The sequence below is a fragment of the Malaclemys terrapin genome, chromosome 3 (assembly GCF_027887155.1).
Source record: "Malaclemys terrapin pileata isolate rMalTer1 chromosome 3, rMalTer1.hap1, whole genome shotgun sequence".
NCBI classification, from domain to species: domain Eukaryota; kingdom Metazoa; phylum Chordata; order Testudines; family Emydidae; genus Malaclemys; species Malaclemys terrapin.
This window is the reverse complement of record NC_071507.1, coordinates 89,456,592-89,481,266: the sequence shown is the minus strand read 5'-3', so window position 1 is coordinate 89,481,266 and position 24,675 is coordinate 89,456,592. Positions and strand designations below refer to the sequence as shown.

Below are 24,675 nucleotides of genomic sequence, written 5' to 3'. Positions count from 1 at the left end.
AGGTATCTTGGTTAGCAAAACTTGAACAAATTTTCCCTTTTTAAAAATTATTTATGGCTGAATACAAACCATATATGGCATTCAGTGTTGCAGCCTCATACTTCTCACACCTGCCCACTTTTTGTCATCCCTGGATGAACTCTCTGATAAATAAATTTGTTAGTCTCTAAGGTGCCACAAGTACTCCTGTTCTTCTTTTTTCTCTGATTTAGGTTCTATTTCTTAAATAGGTGCAGGTCAAATGGGTTGATGGAGGGAAAGTAGTGGTACTTTCACAAGCTTTGTGCAAAAAAATAAAGTTGCACATTCAAACCAAGGTCCACTCTCTAATCACATGAGATGTAAAAATGGAGATGTCACACAACAGATTCTGATCTTCACAATATGACCCTCCCTCTCCTTTCTGGCTTGCTCTGATCATCTGTGAAACAGTTAACAAGGCTGTATCTAAATCTCAGCTGTTATGCTTCATAATCAACACTCCATTGAGATGAATAGGGACTGTTCACAACTCTTTCGGAGCCTGCTCAAATAGATAGCACTGCACTGGTTACACATGGTTCGCATTCTGAAGGTACTTTGTAACCATCTGGAGACCTGGAAAAAGGGAGGGTTCAGATAATCCCAGGTGTTTAGACTGCAGGAGACCATGTAGGATGTCAGAGAGAATCCTGCATTTGTGTTCACAGAACTGTGTAATCAGGTACACATTCAACACGACTAGATATAGGCCATGCCTACAAAAGATGTGTTTTCAGTAGATAAAGGGGCAGGGTAGGCCAAAATTCAATAAGCTGTAATGCTGAGATCCAGAGGATGTGTAAACAGGCAATCACTGCAGCTGCAAAATGGAGCAAAAAACAGTGCAATGAACTTGGTCCTATGTGTGGAATCCTAGCCTGCCATGGCAGGATGATACCCAGAGCAGAATAGCTAGCAATGTTTTACTGTACAGGCAACAGGCCCAGGGCCAGGGTTTTGCCCATTAAGATCACGCCACTTCACCCACCACCAAAATTCATGCGCCTCCTACGTGGGTCATGCAAGCATATTAATGGCATCAGCAACCCTGTACAATCACTATTTAGTACAGGAAGTAGAGAAGAATACCTTATCCAGTTGAAGTGGCAGGGCAATCATCCTAAGAATGTTTCTGACCTCATGTTACTATTACTAACAAATGCTCCTATAATAGAGATGACTTAATGGCACCAAAGACCAGCATGATCTGACATGCAGAATGTGAGCTGCCAGTGTTTAGACAGAAATGTCAAGTTGACTGGCTCCTATTATAGCACAGCTGTTGAACGCTGCAGCTGAGCAAGGTCTAGCAGCTATTAGACAGGCTGCTGCAGTGAATGAATCACAGGGCTAACAGCTGATTGAGCAGACGTGTATACAAGATGATGCCTTAATTGTACTCCTGTTCTTAATTTCCCACAGAGATTCACACATTAAATTATAATTATTCCAGGCTGTGGATCAAGGTTCATTTCTTAAAAAGAGATCCTCTGTCATGCTATTATTGAACTATAACTACTATGAAAAAATCTCCGTAGATGGGAAAATTCACAAGTTTTCACATGGAAATTTGTCTTGGTTCCCTGTTTGGACTCTGGGACAAGACAAAGATCTGTATAACAGATCAATACTGTCAGATGAGGCTTGCTAGTTCTCAGACACAGGTATCATATATCCTGTACTACTCCACTGGATCACAGGAGAGCTGTTTTAATCTCTGACCAAGGAAATATGCAAATCCATTCTTCAGCATTCTTAACTAGATTTTGCACTTCAGTGCTTTCTAGTGCCTAATGAAGGTAGGATTTTGTTTAATTTACTTTGTTTCCAGTTTTTAAAAACTTATTTATTGTGACTCTAATAATTGAGACAAAGATAACTAAACCCATGGTCACTCTTATTTTCCTGAAAAAAATGTTTTTCAATGCATACATGAAATGTTCATGAGATAAAGCCTGACGTTAGTCTGTGGTAAGTGCATTTGGTTGAGGTATAAGTCTTACCTTCCTATGAATAACTGACACAGAAAATGAAATAAATGTTTGAACCTATGACCATGTTCAACTGAAGAAGTCTAATAAAGGTATTCTTTGACATTACTTGTAGCCATCTAGTTGCTGGACATTTTTTTTATATGTGTGTGTGTGTATATATATACACATATATATATAAAATAACTTTCTTTATTAGTATTTGTAGATAAAGCAAACACTTCTGGATAACATAATATTTTATTAGATATTAGAAAACCATAGACATGTAGGCCTATCTGTTTGTGATAGAATGGGGAGAACTGACCCTATATGCCCTTAATACAAAGGATTTAAAAGAGCACTCAATTGTAGAATAGCTATTTGAATTTCTACCTTGTGTCCTTACTTTTGTTACTAAGACAGTGTTGCCAACTCTTGCAATTTCATCTCAAATTCAAACAATTTTGGTGTATTTCTTAAATCCCCAATTCCTGGAATGAAGAGATTTGTTAAGATAAGCTTCTATCCCTCATGGTTGCAGAGAAGTTGAAAACATGAAGTAAGTGCACCCTAAAAGCTCAAACAAGAAGGTAAATAAACCTTAAATTTAGTGTGTGTAGTTTTTTTTTTTTTTTTTTTTTTTAAATCCTGATTTTTTAAGCCCATCATGATTTTGGGGGGGTCTAACTCATGATTTTTGAATGCTTGAGGTTGGCAATACTGCAAAGAATACCTTAACTGAGTAAATTGAGAGATTAAAAATCTCCATTTACTGTTCTCTATGCTGTGTTTCCTTCTTGCACTTCCTTCTGCACCAACAGTGAAACCAGACTGGTCAGTTTTACCTGTAGGACCTCCATACATTAGTACAATGTTGTGTCTGGAATCACAAACTAACAGGGGGCACATTTTGAATTAAAAGGAGAGAATATTTGTATTGGAAAAAAGTCATTAATAGAATCTTATTCCTTATCAGGTCTGTAAACCCTTGTTTTTTTAAAAGCAAGCAAACAAAAATCAAATGTGAAGCCTAACCTATGTATAGACTTCATTGCTACATTGATCTTTAGGTCACCAACTGTGCCACATATCCTGGCAGAGTGTAGATATACTTGATGGCCACCTGTATGTGGAAAAAAATTCAAGGAACTCCATGCCCTTGCCACTTGAGCTAAAAGAGAATATCCAATACAAGGTGTCACACCTTGTTTCGTGTGGAGGCCACCAAGAATACTGCACACTCCCTGCATTTCTTCCCCCCCCCCCCACACACACACTAAGTTCCCTTTAGGCCACCCTCCCATCCCCCTGTATTTAAGCAACTCTCTGGAACCCCCACCTCCTCCCTCATGTAAGGGACTCTGTGTGCATCCCCATTTCTCCCTTCTCCTCTGTGCCAGGGGCTTTGTCTGTCCCCTATGTCCCTCTCAGACAAACAGAGAAATATAATCACTCAAGTTGAGTGTGAGATCCCACTTTGCTTGACCACTTAGCTGATGCAGGAGTATATCCTCTGCAGGCCTCCCACAAGCATAATCACAACATGATATCATCTCCATGGCAAAAGGCATCAGAAATTTTTACACTAGATAATAAAATCAGCATGATTCTAGTAGACTATTATGGTGCTTGCTGAGAAACTCAAACTTCCACAGTGACTGCTAAGCATAACCACATCTTTGCCTGACCAAAAAATACCCAAGAAGATGGTATCAGACAATGATACCACAGTACACTTCACAAAAATTCCAACAGTTTATATATAGCTACAATTTTTGTCACATCTAGTCCTTGCTATCTGCAGCAATCAAATGTACATTTTGAAAAAATAGTGCTTGCTTCACAAGCTGTAATGTGGGAGAGACCCATACTTCCATTTGGAGTATATGCATTTCTAGATACTGGATAAAAATAAGGTACTCATTTACTGAGTAAAGAGGGCCAGATTTATGTCAATTTCTTTGCTTTTCAGTGCTTTGGGTTTTGTTAATGACATAAATTTGAGTTGTTACATGACAGGCACCTGGCTTTTGAAACTGTTTTGTTTCCAGATTTACATATTTGAGCCAGAGAATCTTTCACTCATTCACTTCAGTACTGCTTTTGTTAACTGTACTTTCTGAAGTAAAATGATACAATGTGCACAGAAATATTCTCTCTTGATGGTGAACTATCATAATGATAAATGCAAGTCTGCATAAATCCATTGATCTGGCTCCAGACATTTGGCATTGGCTATTTAACAAAGCTGATTGATTTATATTAACAATATCTTCTGGATTATTAATGTTCCAAATCAATTTTAATACAACAGAAAAATTCTTAGTTAAACAGTATACTGTTTAACTGTGATTTAACAGGTCAAGTATTTTAAATGTGCTGAGATATTTCTCTGACTCACAGGAACATGTCATAATTTTACAAACTGGACAGTCTCTACACAAAAGAATTAATGGACACAAATCTGACATCAGGAATCATAATACTCAAAAACCAGTGGGAGAACACTTTAACCTGTCTGGTCATCCAATGACAGACCTGTGGGTGGCTATTTTACAACAGAAAAACTTCAAAAACAGACTCCAACGAGAGACTGCTGAGCTGGAATTGATATGCAAACTAGATACAATCAATTTAGGATTGAATAAGGACTGGGAATGGCTGAGAGATTCAATGTTTGTAATGGATCTCCCCTGTAAGTATTCTCACTTCTTATCAAACTGTCTGTACTGGGCTATCTTGATTATCACTTCAAAAGTTTTTTTCCTCTTATTTAATTGGCCTCTCAGAGTTGGCAAGACAACTCCCACCTGTTCATGGTGTGTGTGTCCTCAATATATGTTCCATTCTATATGCATCTGAACAAGTGGTTTGTAGCCCACAAAAGCTTATGCTCTAATAAATTTGTTAGCCTCTAAGGTGCCACAAGTACTCCTGTTCTTTTTAAGAATCTGTAGAGTCTGATGCAATATTCAGAGGATCGTAAATAGACTTGCACATCTGGTGTACGGTTACTTTCACAGAGGATCTTGGCATAAAACAGACAGTGGCTCTGATTCTAATCCCTTATTTTTTGTATTTCATCCTACAAAGAAATAGAACATATACCATACGGATATTATTCCTTGGTATCGGAAGTGGAGATGGTGATACAATATGTAGCACTCTTTCTAAATCAGTGCTAGGGGGTGCTGTTCTACTTTCATTATAATTAAATGTAAAAATTAAGGCTTGACCACCCAGAGTGATGAACCATCTCATGGTTTTCTAAATGTGAAGGGTGTTAACCTAGGTATTCTAGCTAAATTTCAGTTCAGGAAATTGCATTTTTCCTTCCATCTATAGCTGCAAATGGATTATATGTTCTACTTCAGGTTTTTGTTCAAAAGAGGTGGATAATTCTCCAGTGGGCTTTAAAGTGACCAGCTTTCCAAAATGAAAATCCACAACAGCCATTGCAGGGGTTGAGCCTGCAGAGGATAGTTTTGTTGATGGGCGGTGCACAAGAAAATCCCTCAACTGAGGAGAGAGAACTAGGTGATTGCTCCATACTTGTCAAAGTATACACCTCCCTCTTCTCTGCCATCCTATCCATTGGACTACCCTCTATGGACCAGGGATTTCTACAGAAGTGGGGAGGGGCTGATAACATCTGCCAAACCTGGTGGGAGGTGGTCCTTGAGGTGCATATGTGCTTAGCCAGCCTACTGTAAATTTCTCTGACAGCCAAAAGCTGTTTAAAAAAGCAAAGCTACTGTCTCCACCAAGGCCACTAGAACAGTCAGTTTTCAGGGTCACTTCATGTGTTTGTTCTTGGACAACTCCTTGAATGATTCCTATCCCTGTCTCCCAAGGCATAGGGAAAGAGCTTAATTAATGTTGCTAGCATCCATTGTCTGTCTGAGATGAAAGTATGCTGGCACTATGTCCTTGGTATTAATTCAGTATCCCCATCCCTACTGGTGTTAAAAATGTCAGACCCTTCCCCCCGAAAAAAATCTTAAGACTGTAAAATCTCATAATTTTTTGAGCCAAAGTAACAAAGGCCGGGTTCGTTTTATTTGATTTCTAGCTTTTCAATCTCAGGTTTCGGGCTTTTCTCTGTAACGGGGAGACCTAGAAACGTCTTTTGCAACTAGCAGAGCTGAGCGTGTCCCCCAGAGCTGCAGCCTGCGCGCCTCGCCCCCTTGCCAGAGCTGGGACCCGAGGGGGGAGGTTAGGAGTCAACTGTGGGTCAGTAAAAACAAACAACAACGTATTTATCAATGACGTCATCATTCACCCCGCTGGGTGCCCCCAGCCCTAGGGATGCAGGAGGCCCTGCGGGAGAGGCTAGTGACCGCTCCAACGCCGCCCCGCCCCTTTCCGCGGCCGCTTCTCTCGCCAGGGGAGGCGCGAGCGCCTGTGGTTTCTCTTGTTCCTCGCCGCGCGCCGTAGCGCTGCTCCCGGCTTCTGCCCCCTGAGATTGTTTGCAAGATGGCGGCCGCGCGGGCGGCTCTTCGCGGCCGGATCCCCGCAGCCGGGTAGAGACACCTCCCAGCCCTCCCGCAACACTGCTCCGCGCCGGGCTGCAGACAGGGGCCTGCTGCTGCCATGCCGACCTCGGTGCATGCATGAGACACGTCGCTGAGCAGCTGCCGCCGCCGCCGCCATGGAGGAGGAGCCGCCGCCGCCGCCGGGGCTGAGCCCGGGGAGGTCAGTGACCGGTGCTGCCAAATAACGAGCCACGCACAAACAGGGGCCCGGCCCGCCCGCTGCCACATAGTGAGCCAGCTCCTCTTGGCCGCACCGGGTCTCCCTGCTCAGGCGCCACCTGCCCCCCGACCCACTGCTCCGTGCTGCAGGCGGCTTCGTGGTCAGCACAGGCGGGGCAGCCGCGTCTCCCCTGCGGGAGCTGGGAGCCGCTTGCCGCGGACCGCTGGGGCGTGGAATTGGGGGCTTCGCCCCCCCTTCCTTCTCCGCCAGCGTCTGGGCGCTTCCTAGCGAGCGGCGCCCTCAGCCCCCCGCATCCCGCAGCGCCCTCACGTGCAAACTGTAGCGCCCGCGGCACGCACCCAGCCCGCGCGGCTGCACTGGGGATTTTCTCCCCTTGGGTGGAAAAGCCGCAGCTGCTGCTGCTTCAGCCGTTCTGCAGACGGCCCTGGAGGAGATACTCTTTAGACGACAAATGTCTCGCGGCGGCTGTGGGGAAATGCAGCACTTTGGGGGTAGATCTGTGAGCGTTAAACACGCACCGGAGCAGCAGGAGAGGATGATGCTTCTGAGGCATTCACTAAAGAAACAGGCGTCCCCGTTCCCATGTTCCCCAAAGAGCTTTACAAACTGGCAATATTTCATGGAGGTGGCACATTCCCTGAGATCAGAAAGGAGAGGAAAACCCATTCAAATCACATCTGTTTTTCAGTGAAGGAGGCACAGGGTGACTTATCCGTGCTGACCGAAATAAAGACATGCAAGAAGATTTGGGGGTTTTGTAGCAGTTCTGGATAAAAATAGGTAGTTAGATCTCTCCTGCTCTTAGAGAAAACAGCAGTGTCTCAGAGCAAGCACCTCTTCCTTAAATTATTGCTTTTGGCAATGTTGTAATAGATAACTGTGATAGAAAACATTTAGAAACATTATCTACAGTCTCAAGCTTCTTGCTACTACCTCTGCTTCCTGAACATGCTGAACTCAAACTGGCTTCTTGCACGTCTCCATCTCAGCCCCACTGAGAGATGAGGATGCAAATAACGTAATGGTTTAACGATTCCAACTGGCTGCAGAACTGTTGCATAACTTCAAGTTATTAATTCCCTAGCAATTATTTCTCTCTTTAAAATAACATCCGGTTGATACATTACTTCTCACCAGGAGGCACGCAGGAAACGTTCTTTTAAAACACTTCAAGTGTGTACAATTAGTAACATAAGGGGAAGAGTCAGGCACGCTCCATCTCAGGTGCACAGTAAAGAAGAACTAGGTGCAGTCACATTCATGAGATCCTTCTTGGATGTTGCAGTGACACTTTTATTACTGTAATGTGTTGAGAGGGACATGGTTATTTACCCTGATATATATTTTGGACTAAGGCTATGAAGTTGGATGGCAACTAGTTGGATTTGCTTTAATATCTTTAAAGTAAAATAATAAAAAAAAAAGTTGGCATAAAGGCCTGCTATTGTTAATATGTTAATAGGAATGTTATGCTCTGTAAATGCAAATAGGACAAATGAATTTAGAAGTTCCCCAGTTTCTTTTCAGAGGTCTTTTAATAGTAGCAGTTTAGATTAAGCAGAAAAAGACTTAAAAACAAAACCGGTATTATCAAGACCACAAACTAAGACACAGTCAAATTTAGTGTCTTCATGTACAGTAGATTACTTTTCCACATGAACAGAGCATGCCCATACATTTCCTGCTTAGGGCCACTTCTGACCTCTGGTGGATCCTGCTTGTTAAAATCCAGTTTGTGAGTTAGATGTGGGTGTAGAATAGTATGGTGGCAACTATTTTCAACAAATGAAAATTAAATACTTAAATTATTTTTTTCAGAGTGGGTAGGAGGTGTCTCAAAACAATTGGGTATTCTTAGATTGTATAGTGCAATTGCATGTTCTCCACTGTAATTCACCTCCATATGAACTGTAGATACTGACTTACCTTTAGAGTAAAATGATTTCCATGGTTCTATAGGGACTTTGTGCTTATTTTTTAAAAATGAACAGAGTATGCTAAAGTTTTTGTGGCAGAATTACAGTGGATTTAAACATTGCTGGTACATCTAGACTTCAGTCAGATATACGTGGAAGAGCCCTGTTGAAGTTGGTGAGACTCTGCACAGACTCAAGAGTCTGCCCATATGGATCTGATTGGAGCATTTGGTTTTGAAAACAAGATATTTTAAATCAGTGCTCCCCTCACTTAATTGCCAAATTTTGTGTTTAAAATGTAGGGTTTTCTCTAGAATATTTGAAGGTCACTTGACATATGACACAAATTGAGAACTTCTAGTCTAGTTCTAAGGGCTGGTCTACACTGGGGGGAGGGAAAGGGGTCGATGTAAGATATGCAACTTCAGCTATGGGAATAGCGTAGCTGAAGTCGACGTATCTTACTTCAACTTACCTCGGGTCCTCACGGTGCGGGATCGATGGCTGCGGCTTCCCCGTCAACTCTGCTACCACCATTCGCCCTGGTGGAGTTCCGGAGTCGACGGGAGCGCGTTCGGGGATCGATATATCGTGTCTAGATGATGCAATATATCAATCCCCAATAGATCGATTACTACCCGCCGATTTGGCGGGTAGTCTGGACGTACCCTCAGAGAATGAAGATGCTCTCTTACCATTATTCCTGGTTCTTCAGGTTTGTGTTGAGGCACATTTCACTGTTGTTGCTTGTACTGTACTCTTTTTTGGAATAAATAATGAAGTCAGGCTCTATGCATTTTTCATAAACAATACACTTGCATTTATAAATAAAAGTTGACCCGTTTTGTCATTGTGAAACATTGTTTTGATCTAGCAAATTACCAAAATAAATCAAGGATTCCATAGCTCGTCAGAGCATAATTTTAGCAATATATTTATTGGATTAAGATAAGCACACAGTGCAAAGTCATATTTTGTTTGAATTACGTAAGATCAGTTATTACTACAAGATACTCCAAAATATTTGATTGAGAATCCTTTTCCAAAAACAGTTACTCCCAACTCTTCTCCTTCTTCCTCAAAAATACCGCTCTCCCCCTCCCCTTCAGAATAAAGAGTTTTTGAGCAAGAGAAAAATTGAATGCTGGGCAGACTGGAGCACTTAAGAGCATCCAGTGAAATCATGCTGCTAGTAGGGTTTGGGCAGGAGTTCATACGTGGTGGCTTGTTTGATTTTTTTTTTTTTTTTTTTTTTTTTTTTTTTAGAAGACAAATGAAATATGATTGCATTAAAGTTTTAAAAGTAAAAGATGTGCATACTTATATGAATGAGAATACTTGTTCAATGTGTTCAATTGCTTAACACTTTTTGATAGTTCAGAAGCTTTGGCTGCAGGTGTTAAACTGTTAGGCCCCAATTACCAGGTGTGTCCAAAAACTGCCTGGCACAAAATCCAGGATAGAGGAAAAGGTGTCCTTACTTCACCTATACTTTCTTGATTTGCGTGCCAGTTTGGTCCCTGGCAAAGGGGAGAACAGTCTTAGAGATTCCCTAACTTGCACTTTGTTGTCCGTAGCCCTCTTTTCTCCTGTCACAGCCCTGGTGCCAGGACTTGGGATTGGGGGGGGGAGAAGCAAGGAATAGGGCAGCCAATGAGGCATCCAAGAGCTTTTGGGCCAGCTGTGTACCAGGTGGAGACTGGGAAACTTCCCAGTGACTGATCTGCCAAATTTATTGGCCATAGGGCAATGATGAATTGAGTTCTTAGTCTATTGGGGAATCTAGTGTTTTGGGAAGTCCAGTGTTGTTTCATGAATTGAATTCAGCACGTTTCTCATGCTGATAAACTACATTTGAAGGACTAATAGTACATCAATAGTGAAAAGAATATAAACTAATTTTCTATCCCCAATTATATTTTCAAGTGGAAAATTAATCTGAAAGAGCATCACCTCTTATTTTTCATGTATGTAAAGAGACGAAAAAAATACTCCACTTTTATATACCATAGTCTCTTGTTTACATGTGAGAGACTGGGATCAATGAGACACACACACAGTTCCCCCTTCCCCCCCCAGGTGAGATGTCTTTGGCATTCATAGCAACAAGGATTAGTTTGCAGAGCGTGACTGCTTCAGTTGTTTTCATGGTTGTTAATTAGTGCTTTGTGTGTCAAGGTTGGTTTTATTGTTATGTAAGATGGTGATGTTGGCTCTTGTGGAATGCAAACCATGCTGTTGTGAAAAACAAATCCACTGACTATAGAAGGACAAGATTAGGGGTTTGCTCGTAATTGCAGTCTGTATATACTATGTGTGCTGCCCAACCCCAAAACACTAACATCCCCCCTATACTCTGTATGTTACCCCCAATGACCAATAACTGACGCCTCAAATTTTCTGTATCGTTTATTTTTTAAATATTCTTTAATTAGTCTTCACAAAACTGCAAATTTTAAAAAGTTCCATACAGACATATCCTGTGAAATATTTTTATACTAACTTTAAATATTCATAACTTGCTTCTTTTTAAAAATGCATTTTTATTTTTAAAAACCCTCTTTAATATATTGGCTTCTAGCAGCACACAGTATTATATCAGAAGATACAACTATCTTAGCTTCTTTCTCCAGTTCTGTGACTTAACTTGTTTTACACACACCAAACACTTACATTGCTACATAGACTTGCAGAGCAACAGGCTTTCACCATTTGTCCATAAAACATGTTAATTGCTTTAAAATTATTTGTTGCTTGCCTGGCTCGATACATAAGCTCTGAACTAAAATACTTTTCAGGAAAAGATTGAGGAAACCCATCATGTAGTTTAGAATAAAGAAAAACTAGCATCCGTATTATATTCTCTACGTGGGGATTGAAAGCTTTACCTGACATCTTTTATCCAGAGGCCAATGTGGAAGATATGGGTGACTGGCTCAGTGAAGTGCCAGGGCAATGCCCTGATGAGAAGCCCAGACTCTCTCCAGTTCCAGCTGCTGGGAAAGGCAAGAGTACTGGGATTCTTACCAGGGTGCTGTCTGTACTCCCTATTTGAGGCCTGACATTTCAAGCTTATTAGTAGAGGTTAATGTGAATCTACTTTTACACTACCTACACTCTTACTGACTGCTGGAAGACAGAAGCTTTGTATCTTTTTAATAGTGATAGTAGATTCTTCTGACTTGTGCAGAAGTAGGTGGATCTCCCATTATCCTAGCCCTCTGACTGTTGCAGGGGAATTACACAGTCTCTGCTACTTTACCCCTTTCCTTGCCGCCGCCTCTTCTTTTTGAAGGGTGTGGGATGGGGACTCTTCTCTGGAGAATTATTTCAGCGCTTGATTTCTGTGTTTCTCATAGCTTTCCCAGGCAACAACAAAATGAAAGTGACCTAATCTATGTCAGTTTTACTGTACCCACTGGGATCTTAGTAGCAGGTGTGAAACTGACCAGTGCTTTGTCAATTTCATTTTTGCTGCTCTTTGAGTTGAACTTTTACATTCTTCCTCTAAAGGTACATTTACACTTATGGTGGCATATAGTGTACAAGTATCAGAGGGGTAGCCGTGTTAGTCTGAATCTGTAAAAAGCAACAGAGGGTCCAGTGGCACCTTTGAGACTAACCGAAGTATTGGGAGCATAAGCTTTCGTGGGTAAGAACCTCACTTCTTCAGATGCAAGTAATGGAAATCTCCAGAGGCAGGTATAAATCGGTGTGGAGATAACAAGGTTAGTTCAATCAGGGAGGGTGAGGTGCTCTGTTAGCAGTTGAGGTGTGAACACCAAGGGAGGAGAAACTGCTTCTGTAGTTGGAAAGCCATTCGCAGCCTTTGTTTAATCCTGATCTGATGGTGTCAAATTTGCAAATGAACTGGAGCTCAGCAGTTTCTCTTTGGAGTCTGGTCCTGAAGTTTTTTTGCTGTAAGATGGCTACCTTTACATCTGCTATTGTGTGGCCAGGGAGGTTGAAGTGTTCTCCTACAGGTTTTTGTATACTGCAAGCAGAGCACCTCACCCTCCCTGATTGAATGAACCTCGTTATCTCCACACTGATTTATACCTGCCTCTGGAGATTTCCATTACTTGCATCTGAAGAAGTGAGGTTCTTACCCACGAAAGCTTATGCTCCCAATACTTCTGTTAGTCTCAAAGGTGCCACAGGACCCTCTGTTGCTTTTTATATAGTGTACAGACACTTCATGCCCAGCTAGCATGAGTATTAACAGCAGTGTAGACAGTGGGGCACTGCTCAGGCGAGTAGAGCGTCCTACATGCTTGAACCTTGGACCATGCACCCTACATGGCTCTCTATAAGCTCAAGCGGGGTCTCCCACGTTTACAGTGCTAAAAACAGCACTGTAGTGTCCAACTCCCTCCCCTCTACTGGAGTCTTTCCCTGTTGCCTCCCTGCCTCCTCTCGCCAGAGCCTTTCACTGTCGTGTTTAGCACCACAGTGGCTAGTGTGGATGCCCCCTGCCTTTTACTGCAGTGTGTAGCTACATGCAGCAGTATGTAGGGTACAAGTAGACCAGGTCTAAATCTTCAAGAATTACTTTAAAGGTATTGGCTAAAATGAGTACCCATTTGATGACAATTATCTCCTGGCACAATCCACTCCTTAGCTTATCACAGTCCAAATCGAGAGGAATTGTCCAAGGAAACAAAACAGGCATAAGAATTCAGATTCTGGACAGCTAACATCTATACCAGGGGTCGGTAACCAATGGCACGCGTGCGAAACATGGCGTGCGAGCCGATTTTGAGTGGCACGCAGCTCCCTGCTGCAGTCCTGGCCCCCAGCCCCACTCAGGCCCCCCCCCCCCCAACTGCTCTCCCCTGCGGGGGCAGGAGGCAGAAACTTGGTTCTGCGGCAGCCAAGCTTCCCCCCCCCGCTTCTTCCCCCAGTGTGGTGCTTTCCGGCCCCTCCTCCTCTCTGTCCCTGGCCAATCAGCTGATGGCCCTAGCGAGGGGGAGGAGGAGGAACGGCAGCATGCACACAGCTCCGTAGAGGACGCAGAGAGAGGTAGGGACGGAGCCTGGGGGAAGGGGGTGGAACAGGGCATATCCCTTCCAGCCCCCTGCCATGAGCCGCTCAGGGCAGGGGGCTGGGAGCACCCCCACGAGCCGAACACCCCAGCCTTCTGCCCTGCACCCCCCCACCCCTCTGCCCTGAACCCCCCCACCCCAACACACACCCAGCCTTCTGCTCTGCACCCCCTCTGCTCTCTGCCCTGATCTCTCAACCCCCCCCCACACACACCCCAGCCTTCTGCCCTGAACCCTCTTCCCCCAGCTCTCTGCCCTGACCCCTGAACCCCCCCCCCCCCGAGGTCTGGGGTCCTGGCCGCAGCCCTGATCAGCCTGCTGCTGGCCTAGGTGAATAGAACCCCAGGCTGGCAGCGAGCTGAGCAGGCTAGTGGCGTAAGATCAGCATTTTAATTTATTTTTAAATGACGCTTCTTAAACATTTTGAAAACCTTGTTTACTTTACATACAATAGTTTAGTTATATAATATAGATTTATAGAAAGAGACCTTCTAAAAACGTTAAAATGTATTACCGGCACACGAAACTTTAAATTAGAGTGAATAAATGAAAACTCGGCATACCACTTCTAAAAAGTTGCCGACCCCTGATCTGTACACTGCAGAGGACAACTACCTATGCATGGACCAGAAGCAGATAGCATCAATTTTTATTTCTGTTGATTTCTTCTGAGCAATGCAAGATTTGCTGCGAACCAACAACAAACAATTTCATTAGCAACAATGCATCCAATGTAGCCTGCATCACAGAGACCTGGCTAGATGATGATGCGAGTCCTCTGCTAACCCCCTTATTCCCTACACCAAATTTCAAAGCCTCCTAAAGGACAGCAGCACCCCACCCACAAGATGAATTAAGGAACTGGTGAATCATTATCATTGTATACTAATTTCAACCGTTGACAAGTTGGCCCCCAGATGGCCCCTTCTTAACCATCAACACAGATCTCCTTGGTTTTCTCACACCCTGCGCTAGATGAAGGGAAGGAGGTGGAACCTCAAACATTAGTGGTGGAAAATGAAGATTAATACAGACAGGATGAAACCAAATGAATTCTTCTAAGTCAGTGCTGCGGCTGTATTACAGGCCAATAGAACCTTCCTTTCGGTTTCCATTGAATCTGCCAAATCCTGCCCCAAGAGCTGTCCAGGGTAGTAAACTGCATTATTGCTTCTGAATGTCCACAGCTTGCACAGAGTACAGAACAGGAATGGTCATTGTACTTAGCTGAAGAGATCATACACATTTGAGAGTGCTTCCCAAACTACCTTGATCCGCCCTGTCTGCTCCCACCAACCAGTAGCCTGTCTGCTTTCCCAGGCCTTTCCTGGCTTTTGAAAGAGACATGAACAACAGGTACCACACATTAAGAAATGCACCCTGGACGCATCTAGAATAGCCAGCTACTGCCCAGTATCAAACTTCCCGTTCCCATTAGCCAAAGGCCAACTTCAAGCTCATCTAATTGTGCTGAGTCTAGGTTATAAGCATCAATCTGGATTCAGGCCAACATGGAACTGAAACCGCTTTAGTGGCACTGATGGATGATCTCCTACTGTCAAGGGGTAAGGGACAGACATCCATTCTCATACTTCTGAACCCAACAAATAGTGATGGGAAACCACACCTTCGCTACTAGAGCCCTCACTTGTGGAGTCTCACAAGGATCAATTCTGTCTCCAGTTCTATTCAACATTTACATGCAGCCAGTCGGTGAACTGGTCATTAGACGTGGATTCCAGTGCTAGAAATATGCAGGTGAAATGCATTTCTACTGCATATGGCCACACCACTATTACCAAGATGGCCTAGTGCTTTGATGAAATCAGCTCATTGATGGACAGCTGGTTGAAACTGACCAAGACAGGTGGGCAGAAGATAGCATTTTGAGGAATTTACAGACCTGGAGTAGCCTCCTTTGGTTAAAAGTGCACACCCGCAATTGGTCAATTCTTTCTGTAGTGTAGGAGTGCTCTTGAGTTCCTCTCTGATGCTAAGCTCTCCCTTACCATTATCCATGAGAAATGTCTTCTGCCATCTCTCATTACCTAGGAGACTCATCCTATCCTAGTGAACGGTGACCTCACCTCAGTTATTCATGCCTTCATCACCTCTCTACTGGACTACAGCAATGCAGTATACCTAGGCATGAAGCTCTCAGTGCTAAGGAAATGCCAAATAATACAGACTGCTGCAGGATATCTCCTCAGTAATGCTGGCTGCTGTGAACACATCTTCCGCTCCCTACACTGGCTTTCTATAGAATATTTAATCATGTTCAAGGTGCCAGTCCTTTATTTCCCCTCTAAGGTACTGTACTTAATGGCCTGGGCCTAGGGTATCTAAAAGATAGACTAAAACTCTGGGTGAAGACTGTGATCAGCAAAGTCATTCCTCTGGCACAATGGAACTTTCTACTATAAGCTTGCCTGTGCAGGAGATAGAGCTTTCTCGGGGCCTAGCCTAAAACTGTGGAATGAACTCTCAGGAACCAAGGACGATCATAAACCTCACCACCTTCCACTCAAAGAGCAAGACAGAATTCTTTGACCTTGCTTTCTGTAACGTAAACACATAGCAACATGTGTTTAGAGTTTTTTTTTTTTAATTCAGAATGAAACACACTACTGCATGCACTTCTTCCTCCCCCCCCCCCTCCCAGAGATGAGAACAGACACATGACAGATGTTAGTCATGTTGCTTAATGCACTACTGGAAGGTGCTTAGATATGGTGATTACAGTGGTATAAAAACCCATAGTGTATAGAATAGAATTATACAGGCAGAATAAATGGTGGTTGTCTTTTGGGGGGGACATCAATTAAAGAGAGATGTGGATCCTTTGCAAGTTTTTGTTTGGTTATAGGATGCTTTCTGATTCTGCACAAGAATACATTAGTGCGGCATTGTAAAATCATCATAACAGTTTGCAAATCTAGACATGAAAATTGCTTGGCCACTCTTGCTGTCATGATGAAAAAGCTAATATCTTGGCTGCATGTCATTTAACAAAAAAGAAAAAGTAGTGGGCTCATGTGAAAGAGTAAGTAGAATTTTGTAAGTTTGGGCTAGAATATAGCAGGGCTTGAAAAATTCACCATATTTACTAGCCAAAGAATGCAACACAATGGCACAATTGATGCACTGTCAACTTCAATAACTGTCATCCTGGGCATGGAGGGGAGCAGGAGAGGTGGTAGTTGAAGGACTGAGTGGAGCACAGCTACCAGCTCTGCTCCTTCTGCTGCAGTCCCAGCTGGTGATCCATTGGTGTTTCAGTTTGTTGGAGGAGGATTTGCAGCTTGCAAACCAACCAGCCGAAATCTATCAAAAGTTTCAGGCCTTCTTTATACGTCAAAAAGAAATGCCCCCCACTCCTCAAAAAAGGTACAGCTCCGTTTCTTTCCTTTTTCAGGTTACCTTTGAACAGTAACAGTTTTATTCAAATGGACTTTTTGTGAAGGAATAAAACTCATAGTTCTAAATGTACTCACCTTTATATGCATATTATGCTACAAATGTGGCAAAGCTCAAGCTGGAATTGAAAAAAATGTAATCTAAGGGCACGTTTACACTGGCAAAGTTACAGTGCTGCTCAGAGTGTGCCAAAGGGAAACTGTTGTTGTGTGTTCACACTGACGCCTGCCTGCACAATAGTGTTCACGCTTGCGGCGCTATTCGGAGCAGTGCACTCTTGGCACAGAGCACCTCTTTCTCTTTTTCCGCTAAGACTTGTGGGAAGGTGGAAGGGGTCGCAGGGCATCCTGGGTCCTGTCCCAATGCCCCATGATGCATTGCTGTGCATCCCAGCAATCCCTGTGCTTCCGTCCGCATTTGGCGCCATCTTTCAAAGGTTTGTGTACTGTGCGCCGCGCCCTGCCCTGCCTCTTTCTGGCTGCAGGAATGAATCCCAAGCTGTTGACAAGAATGCTGTTCGCACTGACTAACACGTCACGAGTGGCAGTGGAGTTAGTCCTTAAACTATAAAGGCAAGAGGAATGCAACATTGATCTTGCCACACATAGTAGCTATGACACGAGAATGCTTGTGGCATTCACGGAGGTGCTGACCACACTGGAACGCTGCTTTTGGGCTCGGGAAACAAGCACTGAGTGGTGGGATCATATTGAGATGCACGTCTGGGAAGACTAACAGTGGCTGCAGAACTTTTGCATGAGGAAAGCCACATTCATGGGACTGCGTGATGAGCTCGCATCAGCCCTGCAGCACGGGGACATGAGAATGAGAGCTGCCCTGCCATTGGAGAAGTGCGTGGCGATTGCACTGTGGATGCTGGCTACTCCAGACTGCTACCGATCAGTCGCTAACCAGTTTGGAGTGGGAAAGTCGACCATTGGACTGTGTTGATGGAAGTGTACAGGGCCATTAATTGCATCCTTCTCCGAAAGACCATGACTCTGGGCAACGTGCATGATATTGTGGATGGCTTTGCACAAATGGGCTTCCCTAACTGCAGAGAGGCGATAGATGGCACGCACATTCCAATTCTGGCACCAGACCACCTAGCCACCGAGTACATTAATCGCAAGGAATATTTCTCAATGGTTCTCCAGGCGCTTGTGGATCACTGTGGGCGTTTCACAGACATTAATGCAGACTGGTCTGGAAAGGTGCATGACACGCATCTTTCAGAACACTGGCCTGTTCAAGAAGCTGCAAGCAGGGACTTTATTCCCGGACCAGAAGATCACCGTAGGGGAAGTCAAAATGCCCATTGTGATCCTGGGAGACCCCGCCTACCCCTTAATGCCGTGGCTCATGAAGCTGTACATGGGGTAACTTGACAGCAGCAAGGAGTGGTTCAACAACAGGCTGAGCAAGTGCAGAATGATTATGGAGTGTGCATTCGACTGTTTAAAAGCCTGCTGGTAATGCCTGTGTGGGAAGCTGGACATGGCCGATGACAATATTCCTATGCTTATAGTTGCGTGCTGTACGCTCCATAATATTTGTGAAGGGAATGGTGAAGGCTTCACTCAGGGCTGGACCGCAGAGGCTTAGTGCCTTGAGGCTGAGTTTGAACAGCCGGAGACTAGGGCTATTAGAGGGGCACAGCGCGGGGCCATAAGGATCAGGGATGCTTTGAGGCAGCAGTTTGAAGCTGAAAGCCAGTAATATTTGTTGCTATGCTTGGGATTGCAGTGCTTGTAATGCTAGGAGGTGATTGGTGCACATGATGCAAGAAGGGGCCTTAACATAATTGTATGTTGCTTTGCAGAGTTCTTTTTGCTTTCACTTAATAGAATAAAGATTGCTTTCAAACAAACACAATTCTTTTATTGAAAGACGACAACCAAAGGAGAGAGTGAAACGAAAAAATTCATCAGCAGGGAGGGGGATGGGGGAATGGAAGGTCTCAAGAGGAGGAGGGGTCCCGGGACAGCTACAGATTTGTGTATGTCCAGGGATCATACCCAACCTTCTCCTTTTGGAGTACGATGCAGCGGGTGCTATACTTCAGCAGGGCCAAATTGCAGATGGATGGGTGTTGAGTGCAGTGGGTATTGGGAGTCCACACTGCTGGACTGTGAGGAGGGAGGAGTGGAATACTGCGGGTAGAGAGTGGAGCCCGGAGGTTCATAAGAGTGTGTTGGTGGTGTGGGGAGGGGGTTGCATGGGAAAGAGTTTTGCGACAGCGGCTGCAGGGGAGGGCAGGTGCGGAGCTGCTCAGTTTGAAGAACTAGTATCGCCTAGAGCATGTCCGCTTGGTGGTCCATAACTGTTAAGAGTCACTCTGTGGCTTCTTTCTGGTGTACCACATTCTCCTTTCGTTTCCTTTCCTAGCTGTCCTTCAATTCCTTTTTCTCGATAGCAGAGTGCATCATATCCTCACGCATAAAGTCCTCCTTAGTTCTTCTTGGACACTTTCTAATTCTTTGCAACCATCCTGCTGCCGATAAGGGAGGCTGGCCTCCCAAGGTCATCTCTGTGAAATTTAAATACAACGTTTTACAGAAGCAGTATTGTTTGCAACACAGACATCACTGTTTCAGTGCTTTAAAACGCAGCCAGTACTCTCACACCTGACACTAACTGGCTGACCCCAGACAAGTACACATAAGCCACAAGACCCCCAAAATGGGAGTAGCCGCAGGGGCAGGGTAAATCACTGTTCCCGGACCCTGCTGTACCCTGGGCACATGGCTTTTGGGCACTTAGAGCCAGCACTGTAGGGGGGGCTGATAATCATTCCTGTCCCCACAGGAGGTGATCATTATGGAAGATATCTCCCTGCTGAGGGTGAGCAGGGAATCAAGGGAGGGTCTTCTCCAAGCCTGCGGCTTTCACCCTGGCCCCTATGCAGCTCGTCTGTGTGCCGCTATGGTCTCTCCCCCCCCACCGTGATGGCACAATGGAGTGGGAAAGTTACCGTTAATGGGGCAAGAAACAAAGCAGCTCTGCTGAGGAACATGCGTGTGCAGATTGTCTTTATCTTCACGAGAGTTTCCTGGAGTTCTCTGAGGGAGATTCACGTGAAGTGAGGGAGTCAATCAACAGCCTGTTCTGCCGCTCAAACTAGGCATGAGGTGGGAGTCAAGCCTGCCTTCTGCAACCCTCCTGCCCTCAACAACTCGCTTCAGCAATTCCCAAAATCAGATCCACTTACGAGGTGCCTCCTCTTCTGTTTGTGCTTTGCCAATATCTGACTGCTGTGACTGGCTAGGCTGCTCCGGGGTAGAAAAGAGCTCCTGACTGAATGCATCTCTGGCCTCCGAGTCGTCATCTGCCTCTGGTTCCCCCACCCTCTCTTCATCCAAGATTCCTCCTCCTGGATCAGTCCACTCTCGATTGGCAACGAAGCCAACAAAGTATCCACAGGGGACTTCGCAGTGGAGGTGGGGTCACCACCGAGTATCGCATCCAGTTCTTTGTAGAAACAGCAGCTCGTGGGCACAGCACTGGAACGGCGGTTTGCCTCCCGAGCCTTGTGGTTCCACAGCTCCTTCACTTTGACCCTGCATTGCAATGTGTCCTGGTTATGGCCCTTTTCTATCATGCATCTAGAAATCTGTCCATAGGTATCATAATTCCAACGGCTGGAGTGCAGCTGTGACTGCACTGCCTCCTCTCCCCAAATGTTGATGTGGTCCAGCAGCTCAGCATTGCTCCAAGCGGGGATTGCGTGGTGCATGGAGCAGGCGTGGCCACCTGGAAAGATACGCTGAGATCGCTACACACATCACCAAACTAACAGGAAAGGGACTTTCAAATTTGCAAAGGAATGTATGGGTTGGGGCTAATGGTTGGTCACCCGAGGGCAGGGCAGTAGCGTTCAAACCAGTGGCCAGAGAGGTGAGAACAGGCATTGTGGGACACCTCCCGGAGGCCAATCGCAGTGCTCTAATCACCAGTGTCTACACTGGCACCACAGTGCTGTATCCCTGGTGCAGAAAGCTCTACAACTCTCCTCCAGGTGGTTTTTTTTAGAGTGCTGCATCTGCGCAATTTCTGTGCACTAAGTGGCTTGGCGGTGTGGACACCTCGGGAGTTACAGCGCTCAAAGCTGCTTTACTGCACACAAACTTGCCAGTGTAGATGGGGCCTAAGGTGAAAAAATTTGTTGTTAATTTTCTATTTCCTGTTTTACGAGTTACAAAGAACCGGGAGTTCTGATTATTATTTTTTCTGAGATGAGAACATTAAGGGCTGCCAAAAATGTTAAAGGGCTCTATTTATTGTATTTATTTGTACTTATTTCTAACTGGTACAACTTCCAGAATAAAAGTCCTTTTCTGTAGATCATTTAAATAGTCTGCAACTGTTCTGAATTCTGCTTGTGACAAAAAACAGGCATGTTCTATTGAAAATTTATTTGCATTTTCCTTAATTGATTCTCTATTTTTGTCCCTCTGTTTTCTTGATATTGATCAGATTTTACTTTCTGACAGAATGTACTTGAACACAGTTCACTTAGACTTATCATTTTTGCCTCATCACAATCTGGCCATACATTTTTCCATTATAAATAGTTATAATAGTGTGCTTGGGGTTTTCTTCCAAGGATGTTATGAAAAGTTGGGATAAAGTGTTGGAATATCAATAGTGCAATGATATAGCTAGCCAGATCATGGATGATTTTTTTAGTTAAATGTAGTCCTTCCCCAGTTTCCCAAGATGTTTTTGATTAATTAGTAGGACTTTGAAGAGTTTAACTGGAAAGGATCTGACTACAATTAGAGAACTCTGAGATACTACGTTTGCGCCACAGCTCAGACAGCCGAGATACTATAGCCTCAGCATTTCTCTGTTTGGGAAGGCTTTTTATTTTTGTTAAAGGGCTTTAGTGGGTGAGAGACATCTTCCCTCTTTCTAGGTACAGTATCTAGGGAGTTCCATTAAAGAGAAAAATATTTGGCTTTAAGCCCCCATTTAGAAGTGAAAATAGCTATTTTCCCCTGCAGTTTTTTACAGAAAAGTATTTTATGTTTCTGAGGAAAATGTTAGACGCTCAAAAATTTTATCCGGATTATGCAGCAGAAGTGCTTATTTGGCACATCTGTCTCTTAAGGTCTTTACGTCTGCTGGGGATTTACAGTCCTTGATGGCAGGCTCCTAGCCTAGCTGCACTACCACAAGCCCCTAGTGCAGACTAGGAAAGCCACTGTAAATCACGACTTGCACTAGTGCACTTTACTTTGATATCAAGCAGGGATTAGCTGCATTAGTGCAAATCATGGCTTATAGCACCTGTGCCTATTTGCACTAGTGCAACCACATTGGGGGTTGATCTTCAAGGGCTGTAACCAGGACAAATGCCCAGTGTCGGCGAGGCATTAGTAGGACCCAAAGATGATGTTTAGCATTTTAGTACTGTCTCAAATTACTAAGCAAAATTCTAGTCTTTATATAACTTTCTTTACTGAAGAGCCTTTGTTCACATCATGCAGTTATGGTCTTCAGGTGTCTCCTTTGTAAATTATTGCATCTGCCTGAACATTTTTTTCACCTACTGTTTTTACAAATAACATCTAAGATTGGAACCAAAAAAATATTTTTTTCCTCTGATTGTTTACTTTGTGCCTGTGGCTTAAGTATGTGAATATTCAGTTTTGCTGTTTCCCTATTTTATTTTATTTTATTTTATTTTATTTTATTTTATTTTATTTTATTTTATTTTATTTTATTTTATTTTATTTTATTTTATTTTATTTTATTTTATTTTATTTTATTTTTTATTTTATTTTTAAAAAGTATAGATTATCTGGATCAGTTTTGGGTACTTTAATACTCTTAGCACTTATTTAGGTTTAATATACTTTTATAACATTTGTGCTGTGAAGATTTGTTTTAATGAAAGCTTAGATTCTGAAAAACTTGTATATAAATGATTTATTTGGGGAAATTTTTAATTCCTTCCCCTCCATGTCATCACCATCTGGCTAAATGCTATCATCTCTATAAGAGGTAATACTTAAGTAAAAGTTGTTTTATATTTGTTTCATCAGGTGAGTGTTAGGAGTTCATTCACACACATTTACTGTAGAAATAATGGCATATTTCCTAAAAAACCCTCAGTTTGAATTGAAGTCGACTTTGTGTGCTCTTTAGAATATTTGTCAAAAACTGTGGGATTTCTTCTATTTCTCTCTCGAAGTGGTAGTTGAAAAATGTTCACGGAATCAAAATTACAAAAGTAAATATGGCTTGGATTTCTGCCATAAGACATTTTAAAAGATGAAAATGTGATGAAGGAGAATTTCTTTTCTTAACTCACTTCTTGGCCTTATCTTTACAACTTTGTTTCCTTTTCTCCTTTCAGCAAAAGTTGGTATGTACAGAGGAGTTTTGTGGCTTATATAGCTCATTCTGCATACACCTCTACCCCAATATAACGTTGTTCTCGGGAGCCAAAAAATCTTACCGCGTTATAGGTGAAACTGAGTTATATCAAACTTGCTTTGATCCGCCGGCGAGGACAGCCCCCCCCGCCCCCCCCCGGAGTGCTGCTTTACCGCATTATATCCAAATTCGTATTATATTGGTTCGAATTATCGAATTATATCGGGGTAGAGGTGTATCAGGCCCTGCTTTTTATTTCTTATACTGGTTGCTTGCATTTTGATAGTGATCTTGCTCATTAACTTTTATTGAACACCCACTAGTAGGGCATATTTGGGTAGATGAATTGGGTGGTAGGAGCTATGGTATTCAGTACCAGACATCGTATATTTTTAAAACTTCTTCCCCAAATCTCTAGTTGCCTCCTGATTAACTTTTTAATGTTCTGATCTGCTGGAGTTCCACCCAGAGCCCTACATTGTAACTACTTAATCCTGCAGTGTAATTATTTGGATTGCAATGTCTTTGGGTTGGGGACTGTCTGGGAAATATACAAAATTGTGTGATAACACTGTTGCAATACATTACATTTAGGAGTAAGCATTCAGGTGGCAATGCTTATGATACATTTCAACAGTAACTTTTACAGTCCATTGATAACTCATATAAAACTTTTTAAATAACTGATCAGCCATAATGGCTTTTCACTTCATTTTTAAGATAAATTTCAAGGCTATTTTCTCAGCAGTACAGTTGAAGCCTTTCGGTGCGTGTGACATAATATCAGGTTCTGTGAATTTATTTTATGGGAAGAGAAATTAATCAAAGAAAGGGCTTAAAAAGGGCCACATCTAAGCTATCTCTGTGTTCAGCCAAGATGGAGACTGAGTGTATTCAACCAGTGGATGTGAGCTAGCTCTGATAAGAAAAGAATAATGCTACAGATCAAAAGTAGATTCTATGGACACAGAAGCTGACCCAAAGCTTGAAAAATAGTTTTGAGGGGGAACAAGAGTGGAGGAGTTGGTAGCTGGACAGCAAGCAGTGTTGACAGTCTGGACAGAGTGGTCAGGGAGGGCACTGCTTTCAAGAGATGAGTGCTGTTCACTTTTCTTGTTTTTAACCATGACTCAGCTGAGAGTCCTTAAGATTACTGTTGCATAAGTCATTTCTCTCAGGCATCTGTCCTCAGAAGAAAAAAAT

The 24,675-nt window shown here is 43.4% G+C and overlaps 1 protein-coding gene across 7 annotated transcripts in view; it reads left to right on the top strand.

Annotated features, from left to right (window-relative positions):
* The first annotated feature begins 1,422 nt into the window (after positions 1-1,422).
* Positions 1,423-24,675, top strand: part of MAP3K4 (mitogen-activated protein kinase kinase kinase 4) — a 148,589-nt gene continuing 125,336 nt past the window's right edge. For 4 of the 7 annotated variants that reach the window (XM_054021807.1, XM_054021805.1, XM_054021806.1 and 1 more), the window contains exon 1: positions 6,425-6,689. In XM_054021807.1, the coding sequence (XP_053877782.1) occupies positions 6,646-6,689 (44 nt within the window). In that variant the 5' untranslated portion in view covers positions 6,425-6,645. Of the gene's footprint in view, positions 1,821-6,419; positions 6,690-24,675 lie in introns of those variants that run through there. The other 3 variants (XM_054021808.1, XM_054021810.1, XM_054021809.1) reach the window with 3 other exon arrangements.